This window comes from Sinohyriopsis cumingii, chromosome 1 (genome assembly GCF_028554795.1).
Source record: "Sinohyriopsis cumingii isolate HCF-2022 chromosome 1, ASM2855479v2, whole genome shotgun sequence".
NCBI lineage: Eukaryota > Metazoa > Mollusca > Bivalvia > Unionida > Unionidae > Sinohyriopsis > Sinohyriopsis cumingii.
The window spans coordinates 108255934-108273471 of NC_142961.1; the positions used below are offsets into that span (position 1 = coordinate 108255934).

Sequence of the window (17538 nt, forward strand, 5' to 3'; positions counted from 1 at the left end):
ATCCATGCACATGTGATATTTCTATCGCAGCCACAACGATGCAGTTAGTGGGAGGAGAGGAAAGTGCAGTGCAGCTTGAAATAATTCAAATGCAACATAATATGGCTTTTCGTGAAAATCACCAGGCTACGTCGCCAAGTGAGTTCTGGATGGTATAAGTTTCTTCATATGAATTTCCGCACATATCGAAATGTTGAAAATCAAATATTGATACTGTTTGGACGTACCTAAGTCTGTGAAGCTGGAGTATTTGCAATGCCGAACATAAAGTGAAAAAACAGAACTCTTTTACTGACGAACATTTATGAAATCTAATGAGGGAAACAGTTACTGAATATCAATCACAAATAAATAAAATTGTAAGTACAATTCAAAGCCAAACATGTCACTAAAAAGGTGCTTGAACTTTTATTGCTATACGTTTGTGCGCTGCACTATTACAAAGCATACATTCATTATTATTTAATACATTTGAATACAGATAAACCATTGTGAATAAGTTTATGGTCGTTGCTTTTAAATGTTCTGCTGCAGCTCTCAGCTTCAAGAAAAAAATCTTCAGTGGCGTATGGTGTCAACAATGTTAGACAGCACTGCTATAAAACTGTTATATTTGACTAATAGCTACTTACTCGACACTGTCATAACTGATTAAAATCGAATTACTCTAAATTGTCATACTTGATTAAAATAAAATCACTCTACACTGTCATAGTTTAATAAAATCAAATTATTATGCATTGTCATAATTCATTAATATCTAATTACTCTATACTGTACACGATATGCAACTGCATAACACAACTGTTTAAATTTGGCACGTATAGACACAACATATATCACTTACAGCATATTTTTTGTAGGAATTCGAAACAAATGTCTCCCAAATACTTAGGTTATTCATCATCCATAACCGTAAGCACTCAATGGAATTGTAATATAAGACATTAGTGAACATATGTGGAACACAATATTATAAATTCACACTTATCCTACAGGTGTATGTATATTTCTTCAACATATATATCGCCCTAGCGGTGAAGATTAGTATATGTCTAAGCTGGTAAATCGTATAAACGCATACCAAGCATTACCAGCTAAAGCGTTATGCAGAAATGTCCCGCATTTTCAGAGTTTTAACTAGATCATAAACTAGTACACATTTATTTTTGTGTTTTTCATTTGCCTATTTTGAAGATGTCCTTTAAGATTCTTTAAATTTGTGTTGCATATATTCATTACATTACAACTTTGATTATCAATGGCTCCCAATATATAATAATAAGCCAACGAATATCCACGGTCACTTTGATGTATATGGTACGCAATCCTGGCATTGGTGATGAGAAGCAATGTTGCGTTTTTTCATCTCTTCCATTTTATCGATGTTTTGCAAATATTATATTTTACAGTATGCATGTGGAATAGATATTAATAAGATGTATGGTTATTCTCAATGTGCAAAAAGAGTAGAACTATGGTGAATGTTTGCCAGACACATTCCTCATACTTCATACTCATTCTAATGGTCTCTGTACTTACTGCAGAAAGTAATTGGTAATCATTAGTCGTCTTACTACTTCCTTGAGTATGGATAAAATATTTTTGGAATAACATTAATAAATAGTTTGGCATACGTTGTAATTAAATCACATGTATAAACAATAATTTTTGGGCTGCTCACGTAACGGATATTAAAAAGTGGATGATTACGGGTAATATAACTTTCTGCTTTGTGGACATGGTCAATTAAAGCGACGAATGGTGTTTATACTACACAGATAAAATAGCACGGTTCTGGTCTGAAGAATGGTATTCAAAGATGTGTGCCAAATCCATTAAGAATTTCACATATCCTAATTCTTAATCTCTGATAGTAGGTATAAAACATTGAATAATCCTCCTAACTTTGTGGAACACAAACATTTTCTCTACAAATCTCAATGTTATGTACATTTGAAGGTCATGCTTTTCTACAACATGTCTGCATTTAATATTCTATGGAAATTAATAGAGTGTTACAATGCATGAGATTTATATTTTCTACTCTCTTGTTTAATCTATACTTTTGCAATGACGTCATCAGCAGTATTGTGATCTTTATGTCTGACTTAGATCCGAAAACCACATATGCTCACCCAAAGAACAGCATGTACGACTCCGCTGAATCACCTTAGTACGTTAGCGTTACCCATTATTACAATAGAGAAAATGACTTGCTAGAGTAGAAAATTTAATTTCCTGAAAGTGCAACAAAATATATATTCCATGCTTTTTTTATTCCTATATTTTGACATGTGAAAATATGCTTGTATGTATATTTCTCATTATGAAATTCGACGCTTGATTCTGTGCCCACATACAGTATGCATGATGCAAGACAAACAAACGCCTAGTCAGCTAGAAAAATAAATGAAAACTTGCGTTACTTTGTAGATATGGAAATTATTTCTTACCGAAGAAACTGAACTTCACGAAGTTTGCATCTCTATGAATATTTTTCACTTTAATAACCTGACATTAATGATCAACCAGCCGTGGTGCATTGCTGAATCTGTCTTTCTTTGCGGTCATATAATGTGAAAGACTTTACAAAATTAATGTCAAATATGTAATTTATTGCAACACGTTTGGTCATACCAATCATACCGCGCATTTTAAATGTCTAACTAATGCAAGTGATGTAAATTTACGAAAGAGGTTTTATTTATACTGAAGACTCAATTTAGTATTCTAGACCTCAATTCTGAAGTAAGTTTAATATAAAATATAAAGAAAATCTTCATTTCATTTCTAAATGCTATATAAATTTCACTATACGGCACGAAACCCATATACCTAACTCCTGCCTTCGCCACTCGTTAAATATCAAGTGTTACTCTCACACGATGCAATATAACCGAAATTAGCGTAGGTAAAGAAAAGAACATATCCTCTATATCACAATTTTCTATATGTGACAGTCATAATAGCAACTTATTATGTCACAAATGCTGGAATGATGTCCTATATGGCAAATGTATAGTGACCAAGTATTCAGAATGAATTTCAAAGCCATTTTAGTGTGTGTCATTGTGGATAAATAATCAAAGAGGTTCCATTGTGTTTATTCGCACTAAATTTTAATATTTATCAATTATTTCGCTCAATGTGAAGATTTCCAAATGTATAAATAGACGAAGAGAATAACGGAAAACAAATGAATGTAAATAAATTGGCAATACTCATGGGTGTCATTGTCAATATAAACATGATTTCAACTCAAAATCATCCTAAAGTATCACTTGTTTTCAAGCATGATATGGTTGTGAAACAAATATATGAAAACAGACAACATCGTCACCAATGGAACGATCTCCACCTCATTAACACTTATATGTTACAAAATTAATACTGCATGCTTGATTATCACAACAATTTGCAAACCGTTCTATTTCTGAAATTCAAAGACATTATGTGAATTTTTGCATGAAATATACAAACAAAAATAAACAGGCATCGCAGCCTCGTGTATCTATTATCATGTACTTGAATTATATTTCTCCAAATAGTGTCAGCCTTTTTGTAGAGGGTGATAACTCTTCAATGTAAATATGTTTTGCGTCAGTAAATATTATGAAGTGCCTTCCACATAATGTTCCTGCTTTATCGTCAATAAAAGTGTATTTTTCTTCGTATGATAAATATAATTATTTTCAAGACTTTTCATAAAGGATTGGAAGTGTTTCGTAAATTTCGTTCTAAATGTGCATTAATGTACTGCCCCGGACCTGTTACACAATGCTTAAGGCGTGAAAGACAAAATCAGACATGGCAGTCGATTGTGATACCAGCGAGCTATATCTACCACAGGTACCTAGCCCATGAAACATAGCGTCGAAACGTTTGACATTGCCAACATATAGCCCATGCCAGTCCTGGCATGAACAGACGAATTCAGATGTACCTTTGGGATGGCCCTTGAATTTATTCCCACCTCAAAGAAATTATATATTACGAAAGTGAATGATGTTAAACAAAAAAAATTATTTCAAAATGCACCAAAATCTTCAACTAATGTCGGTGTTGATTTGTAATACTATCCATTGCAATGAAGTGCTCAATAATGTTCTCTTATTAGGGTCACTATATTAAGACGGCTGGGCGGAGTAAATGCCATAGGAAAAAAAAATGAAAGCTGCACAAAGTTTACAAATACAATTGTAACGTCATTGACCTTAGCGCTAATGGCAGGCATCTACACCCTGAGGCCAATGTGTTAAGGATCTATGCTCTTAAAGTAAGTAACAGACAAAAGTGAAAGACAACAAGCTTTCTAAATTTTAACAAATAATTTTTTTCTAAGAATACAAAGTGAAAATGAGAAAATATTACCTTATGTTATTGCGAATTAAATCCAAACAAAATCCAAACATTAAAGACACAGGTCCTGGTAATTTAAAAGTCCTCAATAAAAGTCAATAAAATTCCCGAGGAGATCCGAAGCTAAAAACGATGATGTGTCTGTTAAATCCTTCAGAGTGTTGATGTGTTAACAGAATCTTGTTGAATCACAGAAATAGTATTCCACGTTTGAATTCAGTATAAACTCCAGTGAATGTCTTTATACAAGATTTTAATCAGAGTATATTTGTATTTCCAGATAATATAATCACTAAAACTCAGCCCAAACTGGTCACAACATAACGCAACTTGAAGGTCCTATATGTTAGAGAACGATTGGTAAAATCCTCACAATCATAAGATTATATGGCTTTCAGCTTGAACTCAGGTCAAAATTAGCATTTTCTAACAACAGCCATTACCTAATGAAAAAACCTTCTAGAATGATCTAATGATCCTTGTTTATTTACAACACAATAACCCTTAAAATTCATTTAAGAATTTCCAACATCTTGACCCAAATCGACATATTTACTCCTTCTTGTTTAACTGAATAATAATCCTGATAATAAGCTCATACACATAGAGAATAATGAAGCTAGTATCAGTTGTTTACATGAATGAAATAACAAAAGTAAATCAAGTCAAGCAGAAATGAGCTCAATTTTGGACAAGGTCACGTACATCATACCATGTTATATTACAATAACATGTCATGAATTTTAAAAAATTTAAAGCTAACAAAGAAATAATTAAACTAAATATATATAACACTTTCCGTCATGAAGAAAAAAACTATTCGTACAATAAATCTTTCTTTTTATTATTAGTCAAATATACATGTGGTAAAAAATAACATAAAATGAAATCTTATGAATGACACAAAGTATACATGAAAAAATATATTTATATACACCAGAAAGTGCATCTGCTATTAAATTGTCTTTTCCCTCGATGTCAATATTACATTCCAGCAACAACAAACTCAACCTTAATAAATCTCTGATTTTTGTTTTTCATCTTGCCGATGGTGGTAAGGGATTGTGATCACTAAACACAATGAACGGAGAAGGAGCTGAACTAATGTAAACTTTAAAGTTTTGTAATTCCAATATCAAAAGCCAAACATTCCTTCTCAAGTGTGGAATAATTTTTCTGGTTCTAATTTAATTTCTTAGAGAAACAGCACACTGGACGATCAACACCATTTGTATCTGCTTGAATCAAAACTGATCCAACCCCAACATCATTTGCATCAGCAGACCGTTTAAATGATTTCCTGAAATTTGGAAATGTTAGAATTGGTGCACTCTTAAGTGTGGTCTCTGACTTATCAATAGCCTCTTTACATTTTTCAGACCAATGAAACTTGGTTTTCTTGCTCAATAAATTTGTCAGCGGTTCAGCAATGATAGAAACATTGGAACTAAATTTCAGATAGTTTCCAGCCATTACAGACAGTCACAGGGAATTCAGAGATAGCCTTGACCTTAGCATCTATAGATTTAACTTGTCCATGTCCCACTATATATCCTCGAAATGTTACACAAGAACGGTAAAACTCACTTGTGGGTAAATTAAGTGTCAAATTTGCATTAGTCAGTCTGTCAAAGAGTTTCAGAATTGTTGCTAAATGATCTTTCTAGGTGTCGTTGTAGGTGATGACATCATCGATGTAAGCAACATAATTATCTAAACCAGATGTACTCATGTTCATTAAACATTGAAAAGTACTTGGCGAACCCTTCATCCCAAACGGCATCACATTATATTGATAAAGCCCATCTGGAGTCACGAATGCTGAAATTACTTTGGCCCTTTCCGTCCGTGGAATTTCACAAAAATCCTTTTAGAAGGTCAAATTTAGTGACATACATTGCATTTCCAAAGTTGTCAATGCAGTCATCGATTCTTGGTAATGGAAATGAATCTATTATAGTCACACTGTTCACCTCCCTATAATCAGTGCACATGCAGAAAGTATTATAAGTTGTAAAACCTGAAATAAACAAATGCAATGACGTCATGTCTTAAGGATGTGTTATACATGAAAAGTAAATTAACTGTACAATTCAGTACATAAGAAATTAAAATCTCTTATTTAATTGTTAGGTTCGGCTTAAAATTTGCGCATGAGGTACGTGTGGAAGAACGAATGGATTTTTATCTCAACTACTCTGTCATTGCATGTTAGAGCTTCGTGATAGGTATGCAAATATATCTACATTGCATAGTAGTAGTCCAGATATGTGCTCGTCGATGTGCAGAATTATGACATAACGTGACAGAAAAGGTGGACTTGATCATAATCAAACTAAAAGGTCAAAGGTAGATGGAGTAATGAAATTTGAAATGTTACAGAAACTATATAAATTTATTTGACATCTGACAGTTTATTTTGTGGTGACAATTATAAACGAGCAAGTTGTTCGATTATACATATTTTATATATATTTCGAATTTCCTTTTCTAATATTACATTTATTGTACACGATAGGCAACTGCATAACACAACTGTTTAAATTTGGCACGTATACACACAACATATATCACTTACAGCATATTTTTGTAGGAATTCGAAACAAATGTCTCCCAAATACTTACGTTATTCATCGTCCATAACCGTAAGCACTCAATGGAATAGTAATATAAGACATTAGTGAACATATGTGGAACACAATATTATACATTCACACTTATCCTACAGGTGTATGTATATTTCTTCAACATATATATCGCCCTAGCGGTGAAGATTAGTATATGTCTAAGCTGGTAAATCGTATAAACGCATACGAAATATTACCAACGAAAGCGTTATGCAGAAATTTCCGGCATTTTTCAGATTTTTAACTACATTATAAACTAGGACGCATTTATTTTCTTGTTTTTCATTTGCCTATTTTGAAGATTTCCTTTAAGATTCTTTAAATTTGTGTTGCATATATTCGTTACATTGCAACTTTGATTATCAATGGCTCCCAATATAAGAGTGATAAGCCAACAAATATCCACGGTCACTGATGTATATGGTACGCAATCCTGACATCGGTGATGCGAAGCAATGTTGCGTTTTTTCATCTCTTCCATTTTATCGAACTTTTGCATATATTATATTTTACAGTATGCATGTGGAATAAATATTAATAAGATGCATGGTTATTCTCAATGTGCAAAAAGAGTAGAACTATGGTGAATGATTGCCAGACACATTCCTCATACTTCATGCTCATTCTAATGGTCACTGCAATTACTGAAGAAAGTAACTGGTAATCATTAGTCGTCTTACTACTTCCCTGAGTATGGATAAAATATTTTTGGAATAACAGTAATAAATAGCTTGGCATACGTTGTAATTAAATCGCATGTATAAACAATAATTTTGGCGCTGCTCACTTAACGGATATTAAAAAGTGGATGATTACGGCTAAATAGCTTTCTGCTTTGTGGACATGGTCAATTAAAGCGACGAATGGTGGTTATACTACACAGATAAAATAGCACGTTTCTGGTCTAAAGAATGGCATTCAAAGACGTGTGCCAAATACAGTAAGAACTTAGCATATCCTAATTCTTAATCTCTGATAGTAGGTATAAAACTTTAATAATCCTCCTAACTTTGTGAAACAAAAACAGTTTTCTCTACAAATCTCAATGTTATGTACATTTGAAGGTCATGCTTTTCTACAACATGTCTGCATTTAATATTCTCGGGAAATTAATAGAGTGTTACAATGTACGAGATTTATATTTTCTACCCTCTTGTTTAATCTATACTTTTGCAATGACGTCATCAGCAGTATTGTGATCTTTATGTCTGACTTCGATCCTAAACCCACATATTCTCACCCAAAGAACAGCCTGTAAGTCTCCGCTGAATCACCATAGTACACTAGCGTTAGCCGTTATTACAATAGAGAAAATGACTTGCTAGAGTAGAAAATTTAATTTTCTGAAAGTGCAACAAAATATATATTCCACACTTTTTTGATTCCTATATTTTTACATGTGAAAATATGCTTGTATATATATATCTCATTATGAAATTCGACGCTTGATTCTGTGCCCACATACATTATGCATGATGCAAGACAAACAAACGCCTAGTCAGCTAGAAAAATAAATGAAAACTTGCGTCACTTTGTAGATATGGAAATTATTTCTTACCGAAGAAACTGAACTTCACGAAGTTTGCATCTCTATGAATATTTTTCACTTTAATAACCTGACATTAATGATCAACCAGCCGTGGTGCATTGCTGAATCTGTCTTTCTTTGCTGTCATATAATGCAAAAGACTTTACAAAATTAATGTCAAATATGTAATTTATTGCAACACGTTTGGTCATACCAATTAGACCGCGCATTTTAAATCTCTAACTAATGCAAGTGATGTAAATTTACGAAAGAGGTTTTATTTATACTGAAGACTCAATTTAGTATTCTAGACCTCATTTCTGAAGTAAGTTTAATATCTAATAAAAAGAAAATTTTCATTTCACTTCTAAATACCATATAAATTTCACTATACGGCACGAAACCCATATACCTAACTCCTGCCTTCGCCACTCGTTAAATATCAAGTGTTACTCTCACACGATGCAATATAACCGAAATTAGCGTAGGTAAAGAAAAGAACATATCCTCTATATCACAATTTTCTATATGTAACAGTCATAATAGCAACTTATTATGTCACAAATGCTGGAATGATGTCCTATATGGCAAATGTATAGTGACCAAGTATTCAGAATGAATTTCAAAGCCATTTTAGTGTGTGTCATTGTGGATAAATAATCAAAGAGGTTCCATTGTGTTTATTCGCACTAAATTTTAATATTTATCAATTATTTCGCTCAATGTGAAGATTTCCAAATGTATAAATAGACGAAGAGAATAACGGAAAACAAATGAATGTAAATAAATTGGCAATACTCATGGGTGTCATTGTCAATATAAACATGATTTCAACTCAAAATCATCCTAAAGTATCACTTGTTTTCAAGCATGATATGGTTGTGAAACAAATATATGAAAACAGACAACATCGTCACCAATGGAACGATCTCCACCTCATTAACACTTATATGTTACAAAATTAATACTGCATGCTTGATTATCACAACAATTTGCAAACCGTTCTATTTCTGGAATTCAAAGACATTATGTGAATTTTTGCATGAAATATACAAACAAAAATAAACAGGCATCGCAGCCTCGTGTATCTATTATCATGTACTTGAATTATATTTCTCCAAATAGTGTCAGCCTTTTTGTAGAGGGTGATAACTCTTCAATGTAAATATGTTTTGCGTCAGTAAATATTATGAAGTGCCTTCCACATTATGTTCCTGCTTTATCGTCAATAAAAGTGTATTTTTCTTCGTATGATAAATATAATTATTTTCAAGACTTTTCATAAAGGATTGGAAGTGTTTCGTAAATTTCGTTTTAATTGTGCATTAATGTACTGCCCCGGACCTGTTACACAATGCTTAAGGCGTGAAAGGCAAAATCAGACATGGCAGTCGATTGTGATACCAGCGAGCTATATCTACCACAGGTACCTAGCCCATGAAACATAGCGTCGAAACGTTTGACATTGCCAACATATAGCCCATGCCAGTCCTGGCATGAACAGACGAATTCAGATGCACCTTTGGGATGGCCCTTGAATTTATTCCCACCTCAAAGAAATTATATATTACGAAAGTGAATGATGTTAAACAAAAAAAATTTATTTCAAATTGCACCAAAATCGTCAACTAATATCGGTGTTGATTTGTAATACTATCCATTGCAATGAAGTGCTCAATAATGTTCTCTTATTAGGGTCACTATATTAAGACGGCTGGGCGGAGTAAATGCCATAGGGAAAAAAAATGAAAGCTGCACAAAGTTTACAAATACAATTGTAACGTCATTGACCTTAGCGCTAATGGCAGGCATCTACACCCTGAGGCCAATGTGTTAAGGATCTATGCTCTTAAAGTAAGTAAAAGAGAAAAGTGAAAGACAACAAGCTTTCTAAAATTTAACAAATAATTTTTTTCTAAGAATACAAAGTGAAAATGAGAAAATATTACCTTATGTTATTGCGAATTAAATCCAAACAAAATCCAAACATTAAAGACACAGGTCCTGGTAATTTAAAAGTCCTCAATAAAAGTCAATAAAATTCCCGAAGAGATCCAAAGCTAAAAATGATGATGTGTCTGTTAAATCCTACAGAGTGTTGATGTGTTAACAGAATCTTGTTGAATCACAGAAATAGTATTCCACGTTTGAATTCAGTATAAATTCCAGTGAATGTCTTTATACAAGATTTTAAGCAGAGCATATTTGTATTTCCAGATAATATAATCACTAAAATTCAGCCCAAACTGGTCACAACATAACGCAACTTGAAGGTCCTATATGTTAAAGAACGATTGGTAAAATCCTCACAATCATAAGATTATATGGTTTTCAGCTTGAACTCAGGTCAAAATTAGCATTTTCTAACAACAGCCATTACCTAATGAAAAAACCTTCCAGAATAATCTAATGATCCTTGTTTATTTACAACACAATAACCCTTAAAATTCATTTAGGAATTTCCAACATCTTGACCCAAATCGACATATTTACTCCTTCTTGTTTAACTGAATAATAATCCTGATAATAAGCTCATACACATAGAGAATAATGAAGCTAGTATCAGTTGTTTACATGAATGAAATAACAAAAGTAAATCAAGTCAAGCAGAAATGAGCTCAATTTTGGACAAGGTCACGTACATCATACCATGTTATATTACAATAACATGTCATGAATTTTAAAAAATTTAAAGCTAACAAAGAAATAATTAAACTAAATATATATAACACTTTCCGTCATGAAGAAAAAAAAACGATTCGTACAATAAATCTTTCTTTTTATTATTAGCCAAATATACATGTGGTAAAAAAATAACATAAAATGAAATCTTATGAATGACACAAAGTATACATGAAAAAATATATTTATATACACCAGAAAGTGCATCTGCTATTAAATTGTCTTTTCCCTCGATGTCAATATTACATTCCAGCAACAACAAACTCAACCTTAATAAATCTCTGATTTTTGTTTTTCATCTTGCCGATGGTAGTAAGGGATTGTGATCACTAAACACAATGAACGGAGAAGGAGCTGAACTAATGTAAACTTTAAAGTTTTGTAATTCCAATATCAAAAGCCAAACATTCCTTCTCAAGTGTGGAATAATTTTTCTGGTTCTAATTTAATTCCTTTTTTTTAGAGAAACAGCACACTGGATGATCAACACCATTTGTATCTGCTTGAATCAAAACTGATCCAACCCCAACATCATTTGCATCAGCAGACCGTTTAAATGATTTCCTGAAATTTGGAAATGTAAGAATTGGCGCACTCTTAAGTATGGTCTCTGACTTATCAATAGCCTCTTTACATTTTTCAGACCAATGAAACTTGGTTTTCTTGCTCAATAAATTTGTCAGCGGTTCAGCAATGATAGAAACATTGGAACTAAATTTCAGATAGTTTCCAGCCATTACTGACAGTCACAGGGAATTCAGAGATAGCCTTGACCTTAGCATCTATAGATTTAACTTGTCCATGTCCCACTATATATCCTCGAAATGTTACACAAGAACGGTAAAACTCACTTGTGGGTAAATTAATTGTCAAATTTGCATTAGTCAGTCTGTCAAAGAGTTTCAGAATTGTTGCTAAATGATCTTTCTAGGTGTCGTTGTAGGTGATGACATCATCGATGTAAGCAACATAATTATCTAAACCAGATGTACTCATGTTCATTAAACATTGAAAAGTACTTGGCGAACCCTTCATCCCAAACGGCATCACATTATATTGATAAAGCCCATCTGGAGTCACGAATGCTGAAATTACTTTGGCCCTTTCCGTCCGTGGAATTTCACAAAAATCCTTTTAGAAGGTCAAATTTAGTGACATACATTGCATTTCCAAAGTTGTCAATGCAGTCATCGATTCTTGGTAATGGAAATGAATCTATTATAGTCACACTGTTCACCTCCCTATAATCAGTGCACATGCAGAAAGTATTATCTGGTTTCGGAACAAATATACACGGTGAACTCCAGTCACTTTTACTCGGTTCTCTGAAATCGTTCTCCAGCAAATACTGAAATTCTTTTTTCAAGCATTCCTGTTTGAGGGGGTTCATCCCGTACGAATGTTGTTTCACAGGTGTGTATTTCACAATTTCAACGTTATGGTAGATTTTATTTGTTATTGTAGGAACATCTGAAAATACGTGCTCATGTTCAAGTAATAACTGTTTAAGTTCATTATGTTCTTGTTGCAGCGAGCAAATGTGAAGGTTTCTGGTCCAGATTAATGATATTTTCAGACTTCCGAAGATTTGTCACTTCAAAAATCAATAGACTTCGATTGCATTCCTTCTCTTAAATCCTCAATTATTGGGAGAGTTAAAACTAAATTAATTGCATGATTAACCTGGTTATCTCTCTAAACATACTCCTTTAACATCTTTATACGGAGAAGTTGTTTTTGTTTTCGCCTCCCATGCGTATTTATGATATAATTTAAATAATTTACTTTCTTTTCAACTGAGTAAGGACCATAATATTTACCCTGAAGAGGATTTTGTGGTATGGACAAGAGAGCCAGAACTCTTTTCACCAGACTGAAAACTCCTTTCCTAGGTAATTTTATCATACCTTAATTTTATTTTTGACTTAATAGATTGCGGATTAGTTCTTGCAACCTCACAAGCCTTTGACAACGTTTCTGACTTATTTCGATTACCATGCGATTGAAATGTCTACTGGTTCCCAACGTGGACGCATACATTTTATGCAACGCCAAACTGGAAAGGGCACAATAGAACACAATAGATAAATATGGGGATTACAAGTAGAATAACTAATTCGCAGGTAACCATCCCTAATATAAAAACATAAGCGCAATTTCAGAACCATAATGATGGTCGAATAATCATATCCAGTTTATTATACTTATCAGAAAGGTCAGGTCCTTAACTATCTAACTAATCAGATATTAGACCATTTTGGCTTTCCGAGTAGAAACCGATGACCTGAACTCAAATCCCATCAAATTCTTGAACAAGATTTTCTTATATACCTTCCAAGGTAAAAAAGCGACAATAACATATTCACTTGAGTTAAAAGCACAACCCAATATCTTTAGGCCATGTGATGTATTTATAAATGATCATTTATATACATAATCATTAACACAAGTAATGTAGATACACTTTACAGTTAAGTACAGTGTAGCTTGATATACGAGTGTAATCTCCAATGAGCGAATTCTGAGCACAAGCGTAGCTATGCATCAAAATATTTCTGCTGTGAGCAATACAGTGAGGAGAACGAACGTGGACAATGTTTTGGAGCCAAAGGAAACCTGAATAGACTTACGGTTAAAGCATGTGAACATTTGATATTTGTTGTCAATTTTAAGATGTAATCCTCAGTATCCCCTTTAGTTCAGCGATTAAATCAAGACAACGGCACACATCAAACGTGATATAGAAAGATGGCAATAGTGCCCGTAATATATCATTTTTAGGACACACGGTACTAATTATACGGAAGAACTGTGAACCAGTCTAGAAATGGGTGAAGAAATAATAGAGTATTTACGGGTTTGGTGGTCCATAATTGGTTAATAATGAAAACTAAAATTTTAGTAAAAATGTCTTATGAGAGCTTATCCTATATGTAATTTTAAAAATTACGTAAATAAAATAAATGAATTGATTTTTTCAATGACTAACGCTTACAAGACTAATAGTACCACTAAGAACGCCTAACTCTGGTAATAATTTTCTTATATACAAAGCCAAGACGCATTTCATATAAATAATATGTTATGATTTCGACGAATCACCAAGACATTTCGAAATATTCTTTCTGTAAACAAATCAACTGTTTTAATCCTGGCTATTCAAACAATTAGGTCAGCCTGACCTATCACCAGAACTCATGTTATTGACGGATCACGTGATGTTTACCAGAACGTTAATACATTACCTCTTTGGAACTTTGTGAATGAAAAAAATCACGCGCTATGCATGATTCATCTTTAAAGTGCAAAACCATTTATAGGTTATTGACATTCAAAATGTCATTAACTACATGAGGTTACACAAACTATTATTATGAAAAAAGACACATAATGTGATAGACATTACACTCCAAAAATGTTCTGCACAGGACCTCCTGTGCTGAGATGATGTAAGGTGTACATACCTTTCAAAAGTTCACCTATATTAGTTCCATCTCATCCATAATATGAATAGACATTACATTGTGAAAAAAGTATGCAGATGACCTCCTGGATTGTGATGATCTAAGGGAATCTTTTAGCTCACGTGTGTTATTTCCCTCTTATCCTTGCACGTTTCTACTGCTGAAAGACGAAACAACGTCTAATAGGTTTCGACAACCCATGTTTCTTTTATTTGGCACACCAATGAGAGGACCCATTGGTGTATTTTGTAACTTATCCTTTTCTAACTTAACATAACTTTAAATGATCTCAATCATTGGTTTCCTTCCATCAGCATACATTGCATCATTATCACCTTCGTCATCATCATCAGCGACAGCATAATCATCTTCATCATCATCCTCGTCATCATCATCATCTGTGGCTACATGTATTCTTATAATGCGATATGGAATTTCCACTTTAATAGATGCATTCCAATTCTTTAAGGTTGGAGTTTCCAGACTTTCATATCACTTAATATGGGATAGTACGACAGCTAGTGCACCTGCTAATTTCAGTTTACTTCAATGTCCTTTTTTATTTCTAAAAGTTGTATTCAGGAGCTTGACCTCTTGGACACAGTTTCAATATCACCAGTACTAACAACTGTCGGGTTCATTTCCTGCTTCTTAAGATTCTCGCAAGAGGCCAAAGCTTTGCAAAGTACTTCTATATCTCCTCTACTGATGTTAACAGTTTTAATTACGACTTCCTTCAGCTTAGATGGTATCTGATAATTCCATTCCGGACACAACAGCAAAGTACAATTCTTGATGCTGAGTTCTAACTTTTCCAACGTTTGTGAGCAAGGTAGCCAAAAAACGAGATCGTCATTATTTGCATTGTTTTCTAACACAAGAGAGGTAAGTGAATCCATGGACCTCAAGGCATTTGTCAGAAATAAAAGTTTCTCATCATCTAGACCACCATTGTACAGAAGCGACTGTAGCCATATCACTTGGCGATATTTATTTATCGTCACCTCTTGACCAAGTTTTTTTACCTTATTTATCTTTGTGATGGAGTATCTGAAGATGTTAGTCTGTCGACACAAGCCAAGCTTTGCACGTTTGTTACTTTTTAACTTGCGTAATTTGACAAAAGCCTCCTTTCCTAATGTAGGCGAGAATTGCCAGAGCATGTGAATAATCATACTGTTTTTCAGAGCAACTTCCATATCTGAAACGATATAATCGAAACCTTGTCCCTTCTTAAATGCGATTGCCATGGAAAAAAATAATTGGAAAATGAGCTCGTTTGTGAAGGTCAAGGTTGATAGACTCTCAGCTGACTTTAATGGGACAGATTCAGTTATGAGACCTGTTTCATACAAGACTTCAAAAGAAAGCGCATCCTTGCTTCTTGCAGAGGTTCCACGAACCAACCTCTCTTTATCTTTCAATCCCTTCATTTTAGGTAGAAAAATGTCTTCAGTTTTCATACTAAGTTCATACATAAGACCCTTAATCTTAACAAATCGCTCATCTAATTTGTTAACGCTTATGCGGACCGCGGGAGAGTTTCTTTCCGATAGTTTCGTGATCTTTTCCTTGTTCCGTGTAACTGTTTCCTCAGTGTCAAGTAAATGTTCCACTATGTGAAGCAGAATATCTGTAATTTCAATGTAGGGGTTTTTGTTTTCCATCCATACAAACAAAAGAATAAGACAGAGATACGGTAATTTTAGCAGACTTTGCACATGGAGATTTCTTGTAAATGTCAGAAAGTTATGAATGTTAAAATCCTCCTTATGTTGATTGAATTTGCTCAAAACCTTGCTAGCATATGTTGTTGACTTTTCAAGAGGAATTTCACAGATCTTAAATAACTCCAACTGTATTGAACTATCAACACATGCATTAAGGATCAATTTAAAACTGCTAGGTCGACATGTAAAAATAACAGTACATGAAGAAAATAGCTTATGATCCAAGAGTTCTGACATAGGTTTTACATATTCACTAATTATTTCGAAACCATCAATGAGTATAAGTATAGAATGGGCATGGGTTTTATCATATATGTACGTCGTTATGATATTTAAATATTCTGGTTGTCCTTGAAACAAATAGTGTTGCAATAACTCCTGGAACGAAAGTCCTCTGTCAGAAGATTTTAGTGGCAGGTATAATAGGATTTGATATTCTCCAAGATTGGGTAAATTTATACCCTGTACATTTGCCTCCTCAGTTTTAGAGTTTTGTGACCAGCATTGTACAAGATGCTTGCACCATGTTGACTTACCACTGCCGCTACATCCAACAGTTATGATCGGAGAAACATTCTGGTTATGTACTTTTTCAATATGAACATCTTCTTTAGAAACCGAAGTCTTATAGGATGTTGTCCAAGTTAGATCAGTTTCCGTATACTTGAAATCCCTGGTTTCAATTTGTTGGAAGTCCAAGTCAATGTACACTTCTGATACGTCAACAAAGTTTTCTTTGCCGGTGGGGGACAGAGATAGACTCGTCATGTCTTTATACAAGCCGCGCAGATAGTTCTGAATGTCAGGAACACCTGGTAAGAAATCTACATATAAGTTAACAAAGAAGCAACTTCAAAGGACTATGCAGAGTCATGATTTTATTTCACTCGCATGAATAACATCTGTATTTGTTCATCCTAATCAACCCGATTGATTTGTTAATTGGAAATAAAAATTACTTTAAAATTATACACATATAAAGTCCTCAACATTTTGAGATATTGGTCAATCCAGACTTAAAGACAAAATGATATTCATAGAGCTATATTGGCTGACAACAGAAAACAAAATCTGCAAAACAGTTCATACTTGTTTGGAGACAAAGTAATCAAACTTCAAGGGCTCATATCCTTTAAATTGTTTCT

The 17538-nt window shown here is 33.5% G+C and overlaps 1 protein-coding gene across 3 annotated transcripts in view; it reads right to left on the bottom strand.

The window, feature by feature from the left end:
* Window positions 1–3100: 3100 nt before the first annotated feature.
* LOC149807558 (uncharacterized) overlaps window positions 3101–17538 on the bottom strand; it is a 74343-nt gene continuing 59905 nt past the window's right edge. For all 3 annotated transcript variants that reach the window (XM_089967763.1, XM_089967746.1, XM_089967753.1), the window contains exon 10: window positions 3101–17205. In XM_089967763.1, coding sequence (XP_089823889.1) covers window positions 15242–17205 — 1964 coding nt within the window. In that variant the 3' untranslated portion in view covers window positions 3101–15241. The remainder of the gene's footprint in view (window positions 17206–17538) is intronic.